Below are 21,410 nucleotides of genomic sequence, written 5' to 3' on the forward strand. Positions count from 1 at the left end.
GACGCCGAAACGCTTTATTTAAAAAGTCACAACAAAGCTTCCATTTCCATATACTTTCATTTACAAAGAAGTTCCTTCCTTCAAGGGTTTTAATTAGAGCTTTGAATGTGATTTTCTTTATCGATTAAGGACGTTGGAGTTAAAAAAAAATAAATGTAAGGCGCGGTAGCCCCCGAAGAAATCTAAGGCCGAGCTTCTCTTCCAATTTGCGTCGTGCTCCTCTTGATTTTCCCTACAAATTGGCCGGACGGGACCTACATGTTTTATGCCAACTCCAAACGGCATCTGCAAGGCAGATGAGTTTTCACTGAGAGCTTTTCATGGCAGAAATACACCCGGAGCGCTTGCCAAACACTGCCGAGTGGCAACCCCGCTTAGAAAAATTTTCTAATTTCTAAAATTTTGATGTTGCTTTGCCCGGGGTGCGAACCCAGGGCATACGGTGTGGTAGGCGGAGCACGCAACCATCCCACCACGCTGGCCGCCGGGACGTTGGAGTTGGATTGAAAATATTCCTCGCTATGGATGAGACGTGTATTTAGGTATTAGGTGTCGAAAATAGGATAGCCGGACTGCTATTCGACTTCTTTCCTCAAAAAACAAAACAACACCAAGTCTCATGAAAAAATATCGAGACTGGGTCACGAACACAGAAGTCGTGGGCCGCTCATCCAATATAACTTCTCTTATTGCCCTCCACAAGGCATTCCAGAGCAAAAACCTGTAATACAGCAGAACGTGTTCCAACCAACAGACTCTCCCTGTAGTCTAGATTTACATCTTTCTATAATTCTCTTTTTGTTGTTGTTGTAACGGTAAAACCACTACCGCAAGGTTTAGGGCAGTATAACGAGTTCGGCCAGCCCTCCTGCCCGATATGAACCCCGTACGCCGCGGGTCAGTAGATTTTAATTCCACTGGGGTCAATCATTTCTTTCATATAGCTTTTCACAAACCCCCGGAAATCTCTTTGCGACTCTGTTCTCCAATTGAGTCTGTCATTACAACTAAGCGCAAGATATTCAGGCCACTAGGTGGAATGAGTCTGATTGAGTTTTGTTACTTTTTTTCTTGATGCGGGCATATCAGTGTTTCATGGACTCTGTGGTCAAACTTTCTCCCATACAGGACTTTTTGTTAAAATGTGATTTGTAATTATTTTCCTTCCTCTCCATTACAGATTTTCGTACTAGCATTCGCCATTATTATGCTAAACACCGACTTACATACGCCCAATTTGAAGCCGGAGCGACGTATGCGCGTTGAAGACTTCGTAAAGAATTTACGCGGCATTGATGATTGTCATGATATTGACAAGGATATGTTAGGAGGTATATATGAACGCGTCAAGGCCAATGAATTCAAACCGGGCAGTGATCATGTGACACAAGTCATGAAAGTGCAGGCCACCATTGTAGGTAAGAAACCTAATTTGGCACTCCCGCATCGGCGTCTAGTCTGCTATTGTCGCCTATATGAAATACCCGATGTCAATAAGAAAGAACGTCCTGGCGTACATCAACGTGAGGTTTTCCTCTTTAATGATCTGCTAGTGATTACTAAAATATTCAGCAAGAAAAAATCATCCGTTACGTATACGTTCCGTAATAGTTTTCCATTGTGCGGTATGGTTGTTACGCTGCTCGATGTGACCAATTATCCATTTTGTATACAACTGTCACAAAAGGTTGATGGCAAAATATTAATTACATTTAATGCGCGCAATGAGCATGATCGTTGTAAATTCGCTGAAGATCTTAAGGAATCCATTAGTGAAATGGATGAGATGGAAGCATTGCGCATTGAAGCCGAATTGGAGCGACAAAAATCGGCGCGCAATCGTACAGCAGGTAGTTCGGAGAACCGTGATAGTGGGGTAGCTGATGTTGAGGTTGGCGCATATCAGACCACACCAGCCGGTGAGCTGGCACCCAGTACGAATGATGCAGCACAGCAATTGAAACGGAGCGCGCTCAGCAATAGTTTGCTCGACATGCATGAGCAATGTAAGTGTGTTATCTCAATTTTATCTATACCCAGTAGTGCCAGTACTCTAGAATACTAAAATTGCAGTTTTGAAAAATTCGAATTCATTTTTATTAATTTGGCCAAAATAAGAAAAGTTTAAGCTATGCCGGTATTGTGGAATATTGTTTTGAAATGCAAGCGTATTTATTTGAAAAAATTTTATTCGAGGTAACTTACATCATTGTGGATAAAACAAGTGTCATACATATGTTATCCCTCACAACATCTATCTATCTATCTATGTTATCCCTCAACTGCCTGACAGTATGTTCAAGTTGGCTACTTTTTAGCGTTTTGGCAGCGTTTTGACAGGATGTTCATATAGCTGGCTATCTTCAGCGAGGGATAGAAAGAGATACAGAATGCGACCACTATAGGCAATTAAAAATCAGGTGATCGGTTCTATTTGTAATTTTGACGTTTATGCAGAAGTTATCACACTTGTTTTATCCACAATGACTTACATATTTCGAATTGGCAAAGAAATTTGGAAAATAAAAAATTTTGTGGTATATTTCTTAAACCTATTTTGATTATACAGCCCCACCGAAAAAAAGTGGGATATTCAACGGAGGAGACAGGTCAATTCTTATGGATTTTTGATCGCTGATCTGCCGTTTTTCGAGTTTTTGAGACGAAAACCGGGAGTTTAAAAAAAAAAGAAGAGCTAACTTTTGAATTCTGACAACGGATACGTGTTCAGCGACCAAAAATCAATAATAATTGTTCTGCGTCCTCCGTTGAACATCCCACTTTTTTTTCTGTGGGGCTGTGTTATCAAGCCTAATTCTTATTAATCATTAATTTTTGGGCTCGTTAAAAACGACTGATGACTTTTTTTGAGCGCAAACGGATTAATTGGAAAACTGTAATTCATCGGTGCGCGAAGTGGCTGATTGCAAAACCATTTTTGAACGATTCGAACTTAATTTCGAAAAGGGTCAAAGTTTCAAATCCAGGAAAATCCAGGAAACCTTTAGTAAGTTTCAGCTATTCTAAAAGTATTAGCCTTGTGTATATAATCTCTTTTTAAATACAGAATGAAATTCTGACAGTAAATTTTTAATCTACCATAATTTTCGATCCTTAAATTCCTCTTGGGAAAACTTTGCTAAGTTATGAAACATTTATATAATTTTGTTCAAATCTGGTGCGTATCGTTAGCGTTTGATACTAAGAATCGAGCGGTTTGACCGTGAATAAGCCATAAAATACTGAATTCTTTATGTTACTTCGAAAAATTATGAGTTTTTCTTTTGATTATTTGCGAATTTTTAAATTCTTGCACACGCTACTGGGTATTTAACATTCGGTTCTAGCCGAATTTAATTATTAAGACTTAATTACTAACTGATATTCGATTTTTCCTTTCTTCTTTCTCCCCACCATATCACTTTCCTTTCAATAGTTGGCAACGAGAAACCCCAACGTCGCGGCAGCGTCGGCTCACTAGACAGCGGCATGTCCATATCATTTCAGTCGACCACAACAAGCAGCGCTTCGCGTGAAAATGCTGCCGTCATTGCAGCAGCTGCTAATGCTGCGGCAGCCAAAATGCGCTACAATCTGCCCGCAAATGGTGCTCCAAATACAATGGGCGGTAATATGAATGTTGCATCCGCTGTCGTTTATCCAAATGCTGCTGTGGGTTCTTATGCTCATGCTGCAGCCGGCTTTGTTAGTCAACCGCATGCTATACTTATGCAACAACAGCAATTGGCAGCGCAACAGCAGCAACAACAACAACAGCATGTACATACAGCCATGCAAAGCTCAATAACAGGACGTGTGCCAGGTAGCGGGCGTGAACGCAAATTGTCGCGTTCGGACGAAAGTGGACGTTCTACTGAAGTGTGAATAGCGCGCCAGAGCATTGATAGAGCGATATCGATGTAATTCTGTAATGCTACTGCGACGATAGCAACATGCGATGTGTATTTAAGCGGAATTATTATTATTTTTTTTTTGTAGCAGAGGAAGCGAAGAAAAGTTGTATAAAATAAAAGTTTAATTTTTACTTAAGATAATACTACATTTAGAAAACTAAGTGGTTTCTTAGCGAAATTGAAATAAGCTGTGTTTTTGAACAAGGCACATAGATGTGCATACATACATGTGTAACAAAGTTTCTGTAAATTTATTTGGGGCATTCCACATCAAATCCAAAGCCAATCGTTTACTTTGATTCCGCTTCGCTTGCGATGAAAGTTTTTCCAAAACTTGCAGTTTCGGTATTTAAACCTTCGAAAATATTACGTGCTCCTACTTACAAAAATTACAGAACCAGATTAAAAACTTACAAAAAACTTGAACCGTCAAGATATAAGATCTTAGGAATTGCAAAACCCAAAACTTGTTTCTTAAATACTACGTCCGAACTTGCTTGTATAGCGTTTAATCTCAGCTGAAAATGTATTAAATTAACTTTTAGATCGGATTTTTGATATAGATCGTTTTAAAAAATATTTGAGTTGGTTTTGAACTGATAGCCGACGATGTGAATGGTTTTGCTAGATTTTTTCTTTACTATGGCTTCCCGCAATGGAAAGAGTTTCGAATCGTTATTTTTGTTTCAAACTTATAAACTTTTGAATTAAAAGTTTATAAACTTAAATTTTAAGATGTTAAACAAGTACATGGATGTACATAAAATTACCTGATTTCCATTAAAAAATAAATGTGTTTCTGATTTTGAAGTGAAATACCCTTTTCTGTAAATTTTAGTTAATTTTCGATCGCTTGAAGGCATAGAAAATTATCGTAGTAAGTTGAAATGTTTGTTTACGAAATAAAAAAAGATAAACAAAGGAGCCGGAGAGTCAGGAAAAGTTTTTAATTACTTATACATATTTCAAATGTAAAAATTTTGACTTCTAGTAAATTTAAAAAATCGGATAAATATATATTTTTATACCATTACTCAGTTTCGTATAAAACAGTCTTTAAAAAATCTTCGTACCCTTTTTTTTTATTTAGAATAACTTTTGAAAACTAGGAAACTTTGAAATATTTTTATGTGCTAAATTGAAACAATTATGAATTTTTTTAATTTTTTCGCAATAACAATTTTAAAAATATTCACAAGTAAAGGTTCATAAGTATAAAAAAGTAGTATTTCAATCTTTTAACAATTTTTTTCTTTTTTTTTTTTAATAATTCAAAAAATTATTTTTGATAACTGAAAAAAAACGAAAATTTTGATGTTAAGTATTCGAAAATACATCCAATTCAAAGTTGGTTCCAAGCGAACATTCGGAGTCAAAAATGTGTCATAAAAGACACCTAAATCAGAGCGCTCTTACTCATTTAAGAGCTGGAGATTAGTGTATTTTCCTTCTTACAATGGTCGTCCAATATAAGCTTTGTTTCACACATTATGTGAGCCTTAACAGGAGTTCGATAAGACTCCTATTATGCGCTTAATTTACTTCTTATATAACTCTTTTCGAAATAATTTGTATGCATTAAAAAACGGTATCAGGATTGTCCTATTCAGAGCGGATTTTTGACGCTACGCATTAAAGATGGAGTAGCATATTAATAGGCTTTGTTGTGAAGTACGATATTTGGAGTGGAACCTCTTGAAGGTGGGGCACACCAACGTCAGCGCTCATCTAAGGCATACAAAGGCTCGACACAAATACCGGGGTACACCGCAGAGGCGATTTGTTGTTGCAATCAAAAAAGTTCAAAATACTTAAAAATATTGTTAATATGCGAATGATAAGAAATTGTTAGGCAAAGCATCCATGAAAGAAAAATCGTCCATAACAAATTATAAAGGGAACAACAAGAAACGTTACGCTTGTTATAAGGCTCACATTTTTCATCATATACGAGTCAAAAAAGAGTCATATACCAGTCATATTTCTGAGACTCATATTTTTCACATATTTCAGACTCATATCGGATTCCTTAATTATGAGCGCTCCCAGAAGGTTTCGAGGTGTTAATAAATTTCACATGGAGTACCCCATTTATGAGCAACTAATTAACTTTACTATGTATATCGAACTTTATTTATGTATTTGCCACCAATTAGCTATGAAATCATACATTTTCCAACTCAAACTAATATTCTGGCTTTTGTACAAAAAAAAAAACAAAAATTAAAATATGATTGTAAATATAATTTTTTCTTAAATAGCAAACGTATAATTATAACAATTATCGACAGTTCATTGCTAGTCTAAAATTGTAAAAAAGCAGCTAAATTATTCAAAACTTTAGCGCATATTAATTAAACGTAATTATCACATCTTAATAATACAGTTTTCACATTATCAAAGTTCATATATGTATGTGTGATGAATTTTTGTGAGTTATGTATTTTAATTTTTTTGGTAAAATTTTTTTTTTTTCTGTTTTTTTTTTTTTGTCTTTATTTTTATTTCTGAAAATGGTTAAAAACCTTTTTATGCTTTTGTTTTATAGTTTTAATAAATGTATGCGCTTGTAATGATTTTGAATGTATATAATTTAATAAAAAAGAAATTAATAAAATATATTATAATAAATAAAACATAAATACAAAGTAATTATCAATTATTTAAAAATTAATAATTATTGTTTACATAAAAAATATGTATTAATTAAAAATTTTAATTAAATATAAGCGATATTGAAAAATCGAAAGTCTTGATTTTTGTTTGTTAGTAGAGTACGCCATCGAAACTTTATCGACTGCGAAATAACTCCGTTTTGAAGCTTTGCGGAGCTATTTATGAATCTTATACGTCTTATACAAACATTGCAATTGGGGAAACATATACGAAACGTTACGTTTTTTACGAAAAGGCGAGGTAAGTCATACTGAGGAAGCATTTAATTATGCGGCGAAAATCCATCGAAAATATCTGGAGCAATTCTAAGATGTAATGATTTAGCACGGCTAGCAATACGTAAATTAGCAAATAATATTATGACGAATATTATCATCACTAAGCAATACTAGTATCACTAAGCCGATACTAAGCAGCTACTCGTCTATACGTAAACAAATCCATCATCATGTACACACATACATACAAGGCAACAGAGAGATACTCACAAACGCATGTCATCATCAGCCGAAGTAGTATTCACATATACACCCGCATATGGCTACAAATTACAAATATACATGTATATTCTGGTAACCAAGCATGAAGTTCACGAAATTACTATGGGTGAACTGAGGAAACCGAGAGTATAAAAGCAGAGCAAGCTGAGTAGTACGCAATCAGTTTGATTTAAACACGCAATTAGTTGTGAAGTAAGAGTTATTGTGAAGTACTCTCAAAGTAGTCTTATAAAGACCATTTTGCATTACTGAATATTGGAGTTATTTATTTAGCGATTCGAACGTTAGCAGAAGATTTCAAATAAGCGGAATTACCCTAAATTCTTTACAATATTTTTTAAAGAATAGATTAATCCACAATTTTATATAAAGTACCATGATTAAAACTTCAGGGCAAAATAGGAACTTATCGGTACACAAATGAACCAGCGCCTAATTGTCCTATATCTCTTATATCAAGTAAGATTTTTTAAACTTTTGTTGTGCACAGGTACAGGTACTTATTGTAAATTAATCCACAATTTGATATGAAGTTCCATTATTAACCCTTTAAGGCAAAAATGGAAATTATCGGTAGACAAACGTCAGAGGCGCCTAAATTGCCTAATATCACTCGAAGCAAAAAAATCCTAAACTTGTGATTTGAATTATAAAGGTAGCTATGTGTAGATAAGTCCCCAATATGATCCAAAGTTCTATCATAAACTGTTCAAGCGATACGTAAGGTATAGGGTGTATCGACAACTACTGACGACCAAATCAATGATTGGGTATATCTCTTGCACGAAGCCAGATTTCAAAATGTTTTTTGCTGCATTGTGTATCTCTCTCTTTTTAGGTTGAGGCACTACTTCATTCAGGGTTCTAGCGTTAACGGTTAAGGCGCTAACTGGGTTAATCGGTTTTTCGATAACTACTGTCAACTTGTGTATATCTCTGGAACCAAAGCAAATTGTAAAGTTTATGTTTTTTCACTTTATAGGTACTCACTTGTAGATGAATCCACAATTTGACATAAAGCTCTGGCATTAACGTTTCAGAGCAAAATGGGAACATATCGGTACACAAATGACTCGGCGCCTAAATTGTCCTATATCTTTTGAACCGAGCAAGATTTTCTAAACTTTTGTTTTGCATTATATATCTACCATGTTGTAGATTAATCGACAATTTTATATAAAGTTTCTTTATTAACCCTTCAAGGCAAGAATGGAAATTATCAGTACACAAAAGACCCAGCACACAAATTGCACCTATATTACTTGAAACAAGCAAGATTTTCAAAACTCTTGTTTTGCATTACATACGTAGCTATGCCTAGATCAGTTCACAATTTGATTTAAGGTCCTATCAATTACGGTTCAAGCGCTAGGTAAGATATCCGGTTTATCGACAGCTACTGACGAATAAATCGATTATTGAGTATATCTCTTGAACCAAGCCAAATTTCAAAATGTTCTTTGTTTCATTATATTGCTACTTACCTGTAGATTAAGGCAATATTTGACTCAAGGTTGTATCGTTAACGGTTGAGGCGCTACGTGCATTAATCGGTTTTTCGATCATTTGTGTATATCTCTTGAGCCGTTAGTGATGCAACCTTGAATTAAATTGCGTCTTAATCTACAAATCAGTAGATAGATATATAATGCAATAAAAAATTGTTTAAAAAGTTGCTCCGTTCATAAATTCTCATTTTTGCCTTGATAACCCTGATGGATATTGTCGATTAATCTTCAAGTGAATACCTATATTTTTCAAAAACAAAAGCTTTGTCATATGGCTTGGTTTAAGAGATGGACACAAATAATCGAAAAACCGATAAGCCCGCGTAGCGCCTTAACCGTTGATGATAGAACCTTGAGTCAAACTGTGCCTTAATCTAAAGGAAGGTAGCTCTATATTGCAACAAAAAAAATATTGAAATTTTGCTTGGTTCAAGAGATATCAGTAATCGATTTAGCCGTCAGTTGCCGTCGATTGCCGGATATCTTCCATAGCGCCTAAGCCGTAAATGATACAACCTTGAAACAAAATGTGGATTGATCTACAAGTAGGTAGCTATACGAATGCAAAACAAGAATTTAGAAAGTCTTGCTTGGTTCGAGAAATTTATGGCAGTTTAGGTGCTGAGTCAATTGTTTACCCATAATCTCTCATTTTCGCTTCGAGGAGCTAATGATGGAACGTTATATCAAATTGTGGATTAACCTACAAGTAGGAAGCTATATATTACAAAAGAAAAATTTTTAACAATCTTGCTTCATCTTGGTCATTTTTATACCGATAAATTCCCATTTTTGCCCTGAAAGGGTAATGATAGAAATTCATGTCAAATTGTGGGTTAACCTAAAGATATTGCAAAAACAAAAGCTTTGTCATTTGGCTTTGTTCAAGAGGCATACACAAGTTGACAGTACCCTGCAAAAATCGTTGGATCATGTGGACCACTGGAGTACTTACCATTATACTCCACTGTAATGCAGCAATGGACCAACTCACGTTTCTACACGAACACATTGTAAGCCGATCATTGTTCGTTTTTAACGATTGTAAACACTACACGATGTTTATTGGATTGTGGGTACTCCATGGATTACTCTGATGTAATGCGGAGCTGGAGTATATGGTCCAGTCCTAGGCCATCGCAATGATAATTGGACCATATTTTTTGTATGAATTGTGGTTAATTTTGGTGTACTCGGTTGGTCCATAGCGAGTACTCCATACATGCATGCATGGATTACTCGCGATTTTTGCAGGGGTAGTTATCTATAAACCGATTAACCCGCATAGCGCCTTAACCGTTAAGGCTTTTGAATTGAAGTTCAGAATTTTCAATTGAACTTCAATTATAATATTCTGAACTTCACTTGTAATTTTCTGAACTTCAACTTTAATTTTCTGACCTACAAGTAGAGAATCCGAATTTCAATTATAATTTTCTGAACTTCAGTTGTAACTTTCTGAACTTCAACTTCAATTTTCTAACCTAAAACTAGAGACTCTGAATTTCAATTTTAATTTTCTGAACTTCAGTTGTAACTTTCTGAACTTCAACTTTAATTTTCTGACCTAAAAGTAGAGATTCTGAATTTCAATTTTAATTTTCTGAACTTCGGTTGTAACTTTCTGAACTTCAACTTTAATTTTCTGACCTACAAGTAGAGATTCTGAACTTCAGTTGTAATTTTCTGAACTTCAACTTTAATTTTCTGTCCTACAAGTAGAGATTCGGAATTTCAATTTTCATTTTCTGAACTTCAACTCTAATTTTCTGACCTACAAGTAGAGATTCTGAATTTCAATTTTAATTTTCTGAACTTCAGATGTAACTTGCTGAACTTCTATTGCAACATTCTGGACTAAAACTGAAAAAGGTGTAGTCAATGCGTTTGATTGGGAAATTTAAGTTAATCCAATTTATGATTTAATAGGCATCATTTCATGATTTATTCGCACTATACATATAAAGTTACATTATACATTACATTTATAACAAAATATTTACATGTTAAAAAAAGTTCAACAATAAAAACCATCAATAAGGAATTACACGATCCAACAGCATCGTAGGAAAGTGGACTAGGGAACTAATCCCTGAACTTGATCCATGGTTGAAGCGACCGCACGGAGAGGTAGACTTTTACCTGACCCAGTTTCTAACGGGACATGGTTACTTCCGCAAATACCTACACAGAATGGGTAAGGTTGATAGCCCGAGCTGTCTGTACTGTGGGGAAATAGACGATGTACGCCACACCTTCTTCGAATGCAGGCACTTCTCCCATCAGCGAAGGAGGGTAGAAGAGGTACTTGGCGACCTATCCCCGGGCAGTGTCATCAATAACATGACCTGTCGAAGAGACAGATGGGATACGGTCAGCACATATGTGAGGCATATACTTACCAGTAAACGAGAAGACGGATGCCTAGCCCATTAGCGTGAGAGTAGCCATAGAGCTCACGTAGCGCGCACCCGTACCCGAAGTAATGCTAAACGCGGTCCCAGGTACGGGGATTTGCGCGGGCCGTGGGAGGTTAGGTTTTAGTGGGTAGGCCTTCATGGAAGAAGGGAGTCCTACACTCGGAGAGTCTCGCAGTGAGGCTTAAATATCCCGGTCAGTGCATAAAGCATTTCCTCCTTCCACGAAACACAAAAAAAAAAAAAAAAAAAAAAAAAAAAAAAAAAAAAAAAAAAAAAAAAAAAGGAATTACATACATATTAATATATACATTAGAGTGCCCCAACAAACAAAAAACAGCTCTGACATAATATGCTTATGCATCCGAACCCTGGTATGTATAAATTTACCAGGAGGTGGAAAGTTGCTTTACGAAGTCTATCAATGGCGAATCGGACAATAATCTGCGGATGGACGAATGTTTAATAAACCATCGGTGGATTAGTTTTGGCATACATTGCAGTGCACCATATTAGACATACATACATGATCTTTACTAAACTCATGTTCAGTGTAAAATACAGTATCACAAATGTTAATATTTTGTGGGTGAAAACTAATTCTTTATACAACCATCTGATTATGAACGTATTTTTCTATTATATGAGCTCTTGTCAATCGGAAAATATTTTCGAAGTATTGTGACTGCCGTCTTTTATATATTTCCGATTGATTTCTTTTAATAAAATCATGAGGCAACCTAATTTACATATATATACAAATAGTGCATAACAGTACATTCAACATTATTCGAAAATTAAAGTCATTTCGGTGCCATGACACGCACCATGCCCGGTAGCATTTCCGCTTGTAATGGACCAAATTCAATACGTTCGCCATCGACAGTTAATATGCCTTCTTCACCATATGGTTCTATACGGAATGCTGTTACTGGCACCATTTTTATATACTCATTATTTGTCTCGGGTACATGTGAACCCGTACTCATGCCCATTAAAAAATTTAACAACTGCGAACGGCTTATACCTCTACGTATAATGACCACATAAATTATGCCATCGTTAAATTTTGCTTGTGGCACAAAAAAACAATCACTACCCAAATGTGTTTGATATGCAGCATGTACCATTACAAATTCACCTTCCTCCACCACCCATGTAGCTGGTACGGGCTCTTGCAATGATGGTGCACTGCCCGTTGGGCCACACAAATGTACACTCAAATTACTGCTAAGTTTTAAGTGCTCACTGCATGAATCGCTCTCACCCTCAATGCTATGATAAATACTCTCAGAAACGGAATGATACGTACTACGACATGAGCCAGGCGAAAACCAACTACTGTCACAACGTGAATTAAGCGATTGATTTATGGAATTTTGTAGTGATATAACATCATAATATTTGCTGCTATTGATGCATTGGGTTGAATGAAAGCAGCCATTGTTGATCTTATTCAAGCATGCATTACAACTTCTGCTGTGCTTCAATGGTATCGTTGGAAGATTTGCTGTTAGTGATATTGTTTCTTCGCCACCACAATTGGCCACACCCATTTTTTCTTTTGGAAGATATGATACTTTGCCATGATATGTACGTAAACTAATTAGACGATGTAGTGTCCAAATTGTAAATCTTTGATAGCCGAGCGAACGTAAACGTTCACTTTCTATGTCTATATCAGAGATGAGACCCCAGCCGACTGAGAGGAACGAGTAGAGTATCTAATTGATTTTAAGTAAATATATATGTTTGTTTAGACAATTTAATATTTGTGATAGTCAATTTCTTAATAACTTACTTGGTTTTGTTGTTGTATGCGCACGACATCCATTGCAATGGAGCGACCGCTTAGCACTGACAATGTGGCGCCCAAGATTGGTTTTGGCTCATAAGGTTCTCTAAAAGAAACGAGCAAATTTTGGTATTTGAAGAGGTATTTATAATTTACTAATACATGTAAACGCAACTAATTTTTACCTGTCCAAGGACACCCTTGCCCTCCTGTCGTTATCGTTTTTGAACATCAATTTCTAAATTTACCTAAAGCGATACCCTTTAAGCAAGTTTCTCTAACATCATGAGACATGCATGTTCGATCACCTTCCATGACTAAAAATGAATTGATGTGCCTTCCGAACAGGGTCAAGTGCTGCTATAGGGACATATATTTAATTGGTATTGACCAGTAGTACAGCTTTGGTGTTGGATTTGTTTTTAAAAAAAGCCACTAATACTGTAGTTCACTGCTTAAACCAGTGCATTGAAACAATCCGCCCTTAGAAGCTCTTCCAAATGTTGATAGTATTTACATACTTAGAAAACTGTCCTGAGTACGAAACCTAATCATTTTTACTTTGGAAAATTTACTAACTCACGAAATTAGGTTGATCTGCTTCGCCATTGTCCGAAATATTGTACAAAAACCGACATAAAAAGGTCCATCAAAACTAGGATTGCCAAACACTAGAATCGACTGTCACTGAAGACGACGAGATTCTAGCGTCGTCTTAGATGTGCGAACTATCTGAGGATAATCTTGTTCTCCTTGTGTCTATTAAGCGCCGCATCTTTTTAAACTTGCTTAGATTGGAAACTACCAACTTCCTGTGGGCCTTCATATATATGACGACTTTTTTAACCATCATTAAACCATTAACTACCTCAATAGCTGAGCATTTAACTATTGAGCGAGACTAGAGAACAAGGCATATCTCATGCGACAGCTACAATCATCCGGTGTTTAACTATTGAGCGAGACTAGAGAACAATGCATATCTGCGACAGCTACAATCATCCGGTGCGGAAGAAGATGGATCTTCTTTTCGGTTATCCAGCTTATTTTCTAGGACGAATGAAATTTCTTAAGAGAATAACTTTCAGAACCTCTTAGAGCTGAAGGATGACATGTGCGACAAACTGTCCAGGTATTTCGAATCTGCGTGATGCAACTTTTGTCGTCCATCATTGGAATCAGTCTAACGAACGAAACCAACAAATAAATTCTTATTAATATTGTAACGAATTCTGGGGATTTCTGATATTTATGCACCTGCTTTACGAACAGCTTAGTGATGCTAATATTCATCACAATATGAAAATTTAGCAATACATTTCTTATCTATTTACATGCAAGAAACACTTAATCCTGACAGGAGTGAAACTCAATCAGCCACGCAACACTCGGTAGTAAGTTTAATAATGATTGCTGCATATCAACTCACCCACAAACATGCGCCACCGAACGCGCCAACCCATTTCCTGATCCGCATGGCACAATACCCAATGGCATATGGCGCGCCTCCGGCCAATCGGCACGCATTAGCAAACCATTCAAAATTTCAAAGAACAAGCCATCACCACCAATCGCTACAATACCACTATAATTATCCAAATTTTTCACACGAATAAATTCACGTGCATAGTTGGGATGTTTGGTCACGTGCAAATCGTAAGATTGTTCGGCTTCATTTAAGACTGGTACTACTTGACGATTGAAAATTTCACGCGCTTTTCCCGAACCCGATTTGGGATTTAGTAAAACTAATATACGGCGTCCATCAGTTGTCGTTGTTCCATTACTGCTCAAACTAAGTCCCTTAAATGATTTAACCGTATGATACCAACGTTTGGCTTCACGCATGTTATCCACAAATGTATCGAAGGAACGAAAACGTAATTTTAATACTGTACGTTCACGACGTATGATATTGCGAAGTTGTTTCTTATTTAGAATATATGCAAATACATAAAGATACGCACTAGCATCGCTATGTTCATATGTTAGATAATTGCTTCTCTTTTTTGTTTCATCACCGCTATCACTACGATTGCCATCGGTTTGTGCAGCATTACTGCTACTGCATAGCATAGAGCATCCGCGTCGATCTTTTTTAACAATAATGCAACGACTTCCAACAATATCTTTTAAATCGATCACTTGTTCTCTTGAACGATTATTACTCGTTTCACGTTGCAATGTAAATCCTTGTCCATTCAATTTAACACGACACACTTGACCTTTCTTGTCACTGGTGTAAAATATGTCGGTCAACTCTTCGGCATCCATGGCCCGTTGGACGTTTTTTTGCTAAAAGTTTGCAGCGTTATGCCTGTGGGGTAAAGAGATAAAAAGATATATGTAAGTAGATAAATTTTAATAAAATCTTTTATTGTTATTAAGGGCCGTTTTCTTCATCTCCGCTTAACACTGACTGCAAGTTTATTTGCATATAACCAAAAGCTATTTGCCAATTAAAATATCGGTTAGCGTTCACTGGGGATGGTGAAAACGGCCCTAAGTGGAAAATATATCAGTGCTCGAAAACTAAAATAAATGCGATTCCAAAGCTGTCAAATCGCACAAATTTTGTTTTTACATTATCCAGAAATTTCATTCGCATTGCGATACAAATAAGTTATGATGTTGGGTGGGCCTAAATATAATGAGGTTGATATAAAATACAAAATGAGTTGAGGTATACCAGGTTGCGATATGGTTTTTGAGCTGGTGAAACTGCAAGTTTTCTTGGACTTCCTTTTGGAGGATATTAATGAAAATTTGTGAGTGGTGGCAACTATCGGATGGGGTGAAGCACTGCTTCAACAACAACAACAACATATGATTTATTATGTATATTTTGGTGTGATGAGTTCCACTGGACTGTGATATGGTGGCATATCAGAATGTGATTGTGACATATATGCGTAAGATATGACCATATTTTATGAAGGATCTCTAAATATATGATCTCTAAAAGGTATGATGAGCTAATGAGTTTTAAGAACTAATATATTGTGATATGCTGTACTAAGCCTTTTAATGTGAAGCATGGTGTGATTAAACAATTTGTAATGTTGGATGTCAATGTGATGTAAAATATTGATGCTGAGCATGATATAATGATGTGAAGTGATGTCATATCTTATTGAATGCGCTGTGATGTTGTTGCGATGCTTCGCCTTGTTCAATAGACACGAAATTCGAAATTATCTGCCGGGAGTCCAGGGATACTAACAGTTTCAAAAGGGTTTCACATTACAATTGAAAACAATGTTTTTGTCATGTGAGATATATAACGTGCAGAATATACATTAGGCTGGGTCGCAAAATAAACAGTTGTAAAAGTCCGCCCCTAAATTTGAAGCTTATGTTGAGAAGGTTTCGCAAATGTTTTTTTGTTTTGGAAATCTGCATATTTCCTTTTAAAATCCTTTCAAGCTAGGAAGTCGTTTTCGCATGATTAAGTCAGCTAATTGGGTTCTATACCCCCTAAAATATCATTTTGGTTTTACCAGAAAAAAATAAATAAATACAAGTCGCGATTAACTCCGAAGAGATTAAGGTGGCTCTTCTCTTCTAATAACAGTCGTGCCTTTTTTAATTTTTCCTTCAAGCTGGCGGAACGGAACCCACATGTATTATGCCGGCTCCGAGCGACATCTGCAAGGCAATTGTAGGAAAAATTTAATGGAGCACGACGCAAACTGTAAGAAAAGCTCGGCCTAAATTCTCTTTGGAGGTTAATGCAAAATATATTAATTACATAAGCTTTAAATTTAGGGCGGACCCTTACAAAGTTTTGGTAAGATATTTACTGTATTCCTGGGAGGAGTTCTTTCTGATAACTGGGCAAAGAAAGCCACTTTGTTATGGTCGGATCTCGTCATTGTGCTTACATAGATCTTCGATGTTTTCAAATACGAAAATTTCCCTAAACGTTTGCAACCGGATTTCACGAGTGCCAGAGTGACGTCATGCTGAAAATCCTGTGCAGTATGGAATCTGGAGAAAATGAGACAGCCCAAGCGTTCCGTGTGCAATTTGGTATAATTTAGTATTAATTGCAACGCGACATATCGAAAAGAACGAACTGTGAGTTTTCCTTGCATTGGAATTTCGTATGATGTATCTTCGGCTATTTTGTGTTTTCTTATTGTTGTGACAACAAAAGCACTCTCCGACAGATAAGGAGAATGTGACCGATGTGGGTTGTGCTTAGGCCCATATGCATCTGGCACGCTCTGTTACTAGCACTTTTATATTCCCCCAGCGGGTTAGGGGGCTTAATGTATACCCGTGGCAGGTATGCCTGTCGAAAAATTATTCACGGGGTTGTTTAGCATAGTCCTTTCAAGGGGTTGCCAGCTCAATTAACAGCTTCTCCAATCCAATTTTCAACCTCACCTACCCGTGGCGAATTCTGTTTCTTTAGCAGCCGAGGCTCTGGCGACCCCAAGTTCCATGGAACTAGAGGTGGGGACGGGATGGCTTAAAAGGTTCATTTTGGTCATATTAAATTGGTACCGAGATGATCGGGCTTTTACCTTAATGGTGCTTGTTACCAGAATGTACAGGACCTATATCCGACAAAGGACCATCAACAACGATCAACAACAAATAGTTGTTGTCAAGGGTGTAAGTTCTGTACAAAAATTGAAAAGGATGAGGCATCTAGAAGAGTGGATTAATGGAAATCTGGGAACCAGGCGTTTGGAAGTAGTATTTCTTTTGGTGGTGGACTGATTTTTGTCATATTCATTTATGTTACAGATAAAAAAAAAACAAGAAAAGGTGTCTAAGTTCGGTTGTAACCGAACATTATATACTCAGCGTGAGCTTCAATTGCACATTTCATTTCAGATAAATTACTTTTCTACATAACACGTGGCACCGGCCGTTAAAAAAAATGTCTCCTCATTTACTCTTACAACAAAACTTGATAAGTGAAATATCATTGATTCAAAACTATTTTTGCTAAGTTTTAGCTTATTATTCTCGTATACGACCCTTTTAAACTTGTTTTATATCTAAGTTGCCGTGGTCTTTAATCGATCCCGTCCATTTTTACTAGAAATATTTTCTGCTATAAGGAAAATATGTGTACACAATTTCATTACGATCCCTTAATTTTTCTTAGAGTTATGGCTCCCGAAACATAGAAAAGGCGGTGCCACGCCCATTTTTAAAAATTTTAGTGTTTTCCAATTTAATGTTATAATTCAATTTAGAAAGTAAAATTCTATTGATACAAAGCTCTTTTTCGCTAATATATATCTTATTATTGTCGTCTACGACCCTTTTAAAAATATTTTATATAAAAGTGGGCGTGGTCTTTAACCGATCCCGTCCATTTTTACGAGAAATATTTTCTGCTATAAGGAAAATATGTGTGCACAATTTCATTACGATATGTTAATTTTTCTTCGAGTTATGGCTCCCGAAACATAGAAAATTGCTTAGTCATAAAAGGGGCGGTGCCACGCCCATTTTTTAAAATTTGAAGTTTTCCCATTTATTGTTATAAATCCACTTGGGAAATAAAATACCATTGATATAAAGCCCTTTTTGCAAAGATAAATCTTATTTTATTCGTCCACGACCCTTTTAAAAATCTTTTATGTAAAAGTGGGCGTGGTCCTTAACCGATTTCGTTAATTTTTCTTCAAAGCATTCCTTATAGTAAAGGCAAACTCTGCCGAATTTTGTTACGATAAGTTTAACGGTTTTTGATTTATGATTAATAATATTTGTAAAAATGATTTTATCACAAGGGGGCGGTGCCACGCCCATTTTAAAAATTTTGTTCAAATTTTTATCAAGAGTCTCAATATCAGTCCACATGTCGAATTTCAACATTCTAGGTGTATTATTTACTAAATAATCAGGTTTTTTGTGTTTTCCAAAATTTTATATATATAAAAAGTGGGCGTGGTCATCCGATTACGCTCATTTTCAATACCAATCTATTCTAAGTACCAAATTTGGTGAAGATATCGCAATATTTACTCAAGTTATAGTGTTAACGGGCAGACGGACGGACGGACGAACGGACATAGCTCCATCAAATTTTTTTTCGATGCTGATGATTTTTATATATGGAAGTCTATATCTATCTCGATTCCTTTATACCTGTACAACTAACCGTTGTCCAATCAAAGTTAATATACTATGTGTGCAAAGCAGAGTAACAAATTAGTGGAACGGTGAACGGTGAAATAACAAAGATATTTACCTCATAAATTAAAATGGAATTGTTATTATTTACACACACACATATCTTAGTTATGATCGTACCTATTTGCATGCACATGCAACTCCTTGGGAAAGTTGCATTTTTATTTTTGTGTATTCTAACATTCCAGTCATGCAGCATATCACTTTCATTCGCAACTTGGTATCTGCCTATAAAAATAAATTTGTGTTGTATTTAAGTTATTTGATGCAGGCGGAACACATACATACATATCGCTAATTTACTTCAATAGTGTCATAACTCAAAAAACACGACTTTTGAGTTAATAAACATATAAACGTATCCAATATCATGATCTATGTTGTGTAAAAAAATCTTTGTGATCAGTTAAAAATTTACCACGTGCTATAAAAATGAAAATGTGCCTTTATATGCGCATCATATGGCAGTTAAAATCTTTGGGTAATTCTATACGACAGCATAACACTGCTAATAGAAAGGTGTTCTGCGCAAAACTACTATGGATACCACCCCCGGTTTCGGAGGGACCCGCGGGTCATTTTTCGGTTTTTCGTTAATATCTTTTGAAATTTTTATTTTCCGGTTTCCGAATTTTTTTGTTACGTTCTAGCTGGTTCTAGGGGGGAACATTTTTTTTAAATATATATAATAATAACGTAAAAAAGCAAGAAAAATTAAAAATTAGTAAAAAGTAGTAGATTAGTATTATATACTTCATTACAGTCAATACAAAAAAGGATGATGGCAAATATGTGGGATTCAAGGGGTTGTGTAGCGCAATATATAGCTTCTCCAACCCAATTGTCAACCTCACCTTCGAGCGGCGAATCCCGTTTCACTAACAGACGAGGCTCTGGCGACCCCAAGCTCCTAATGGAGCTTGGGGGTGGGGAGGGAGGGATGGCCTGAAGGTTCAATGTGGCCGTATAAATCGTTCCCGAGATGATCGGGCCAGCACCTTAATGGTGCTGTGTTACCGGAGCGTATCGGATCTGTATCCGACAAAGGACCATCACATCGATAACACTCCCCAAAGCCTTCGGGGAGCAACCTTATCGCTACAACAACAACAACATGGCAAATATGTCAGTTAATCGAAATCAATGAAAATTTTCTTTTGACTTGACGGCGAATTGGTTGAATTCGCTTTGCCACCACCTGGTATGGATTCGCCTTGGAGCTTTAAAAATAACTAATTAGAAAGTGTTATCAATATTCATTTAAATTTAATTACGGTATTTGGTGTCATGCCTCGTACATATGTATCTATCTATGCATGTAGGTATGTATGTATATCTCTGCTGTTTATTATGTACCATAGTTGGCATTCAGTGGAATAAAAATAATCACAAGTTTATAATAAGAATGCAAATAGAAACTTTAGCTTACCTGTTAAAACTTAAATTAATGAAAATTAAGAAAGGCAAATGTTATTAAACATAACCCTTTCTTTTTTCAAAATTTTCCTATTTATTTTAGCATATCCAATATGCACCAAATATCCGGAAGTTGTAATTGTAAATTATATACAAAAACGGAAGTCTTTAATTTGTTGTTTTTGCTGTTTTGGTTAGTACCCAAACGGAACTGAATTATAATTTAGGGGCTTTAGGTTCCTTAAATGTTCTAATAAGTTGATTTTCATTCACGAAATATAATTTTTTCACTTATTAAGTAGAAAAAGGTGCAGCAGGACCAGATAGAGTAAATTGATATAGAATTCGCGTATGTATGTATGTATGAAACCAAATTTTCTTTTTACGATCAAAACGTAAAGAGGAAGAAACGAAGATGACATATTTGATTTAGACTTGGGATGCCAGACCAATAAGAAATTTAACCGATTTTCAATTGAGTTTCATCCAAAAATTTTTACATTTCTACTCCATTATAACTTAACTTTTTTTTTCATTCTGATACTGTGACTAGTTGAAAGTTGATAACAAGATAATTTAAAAATCTTTAGAACGATTCAAGGTTCGATTCGAGCTCAAGGCCAGAACAATAATTTTTTTTCTAAAGATAATTATTGTTATTTTTTAATTTTTCTAAATTTGAAAAATTGTATTTTGTTTTTGGAATAGTAAGTGGAAATTTTTTCAGACAACCTCCCATAGCTGCGCAGATAGATCCATTTCGAAGGGTGCTAAGCCTTCAATAACAGTACGCTTTAGGCACGCTGCGCTAACCATTTAGCTATACAGCATTGTTTTTTTTTGACTGGCAAATTTGCTACTTCTATTCTTCTATATTTATTCAGTGTTGTGCCATCTGGTGCAAATCACTGATAATGCTGGATTTTTGTTTATTGTCAATTACTTTGTTTGACATTTCCAAGTGGTCATGGTTTATTAACAATTGTTTTTGTTTTTTATCGGCCTATTGATAAATGATTCAA

At 35.8% G+C, this 21,410-nt stretch overlaps 2 protein-coding genes across 11 annotated transcripts in view; one reads left to right on the plus strand and one right to left on the minus strand.

The window, feature by feature from the left end:
- The window catches only part of siz (Brefeldin-resistant Arf-GEF family protein schizo), a 191,525-nt gene extending 184,862 nt beyond the window's left edge, over positions 1 to 6,663 (plus strand). For all 8 annotated transcript variants that reach the window (XM_067757012.1, XM_067757019.1, XM_067757017.1 and 5 more), the window contains 2 exons: positions 1,181 to 2,006; positions 3,437 to 6,663. In XM_067757012.1, the coding sequence (XP_067613113.1) occupies positions 1,181 to 2,006; positions 3,437 to 3,885 (1,275 nt within the window). In that variant the 3' untranslated portion in view covers positions 3,886 to 6,663. The remainder of the gene's footprint in view (positions 1 to 1,180; positions 2,007 to 3,436) is intronic.
- A 4,486-nt stretch (positions 6,664 to 11,149) lies between these two features.
- Positions 11,150 to 21,410, minus strand: part of Sk2 (Sphingosine kinase 2) — a 133,172-nt gene continuing 122,911 nt past the window's right edge. Inside the window, exons 1-6 of one of the 3 annotated variants that reach the window (XM_067791533.1) lie at positions 20,402 to 20,715; positions 20,271 to 20,313; positions 19,093 to 19,200; positions 14,240 to 15,127; positions 12,817 to 12,916; positions 11,151 to 12,739 (exon numbers count right to left, since the gene is read on the minus strand). In XM_067791533.1, coding sequence (XP_067647634.1) covers positions 11,819 to 12,739; positions 12,817 to 12,916; positions 14,240 to 15,084 — 1,866 coding nt within the window. In that variant the 5' untranslated portion in view covers positions 15,085 to 15,127; positions 19,093 to 19,200; positions 20,271 to 20,313; positions 20,402 to 20,715 and the 3' untranslated portion in view covers positions 11,151 to 11,818. Of the gene's footprint in view, positions 12,740 to 12,816; positions 12,917 to 14,239; positions 15,128 to 19,092; positions 19,201 to 20,270; positions 20,314 to 20,401; positions 20,716 to 21,410 lie in introns of those variants that run through there. The other 2 variants (XM_067791534.1, XM_067791535.1) reach the window with 2 other exon arrangements.

The sequence above is a fragment of the Eurosta solidaginis genome, chromosome 5, assembly GCF_040869045.1.
Source record: "Eurosta solidaginis isolate ZX-2024a chromosome 5, ASM4086904v1, whole genome shotgun sequence".
NCBI classification, from domain to species: domain Eukaryota; kingdom Metazoa; phylum Arthropoda; class Insecta; order Diptera; family Tephritidae; genus Eurosta; species Eurosta solidaginis.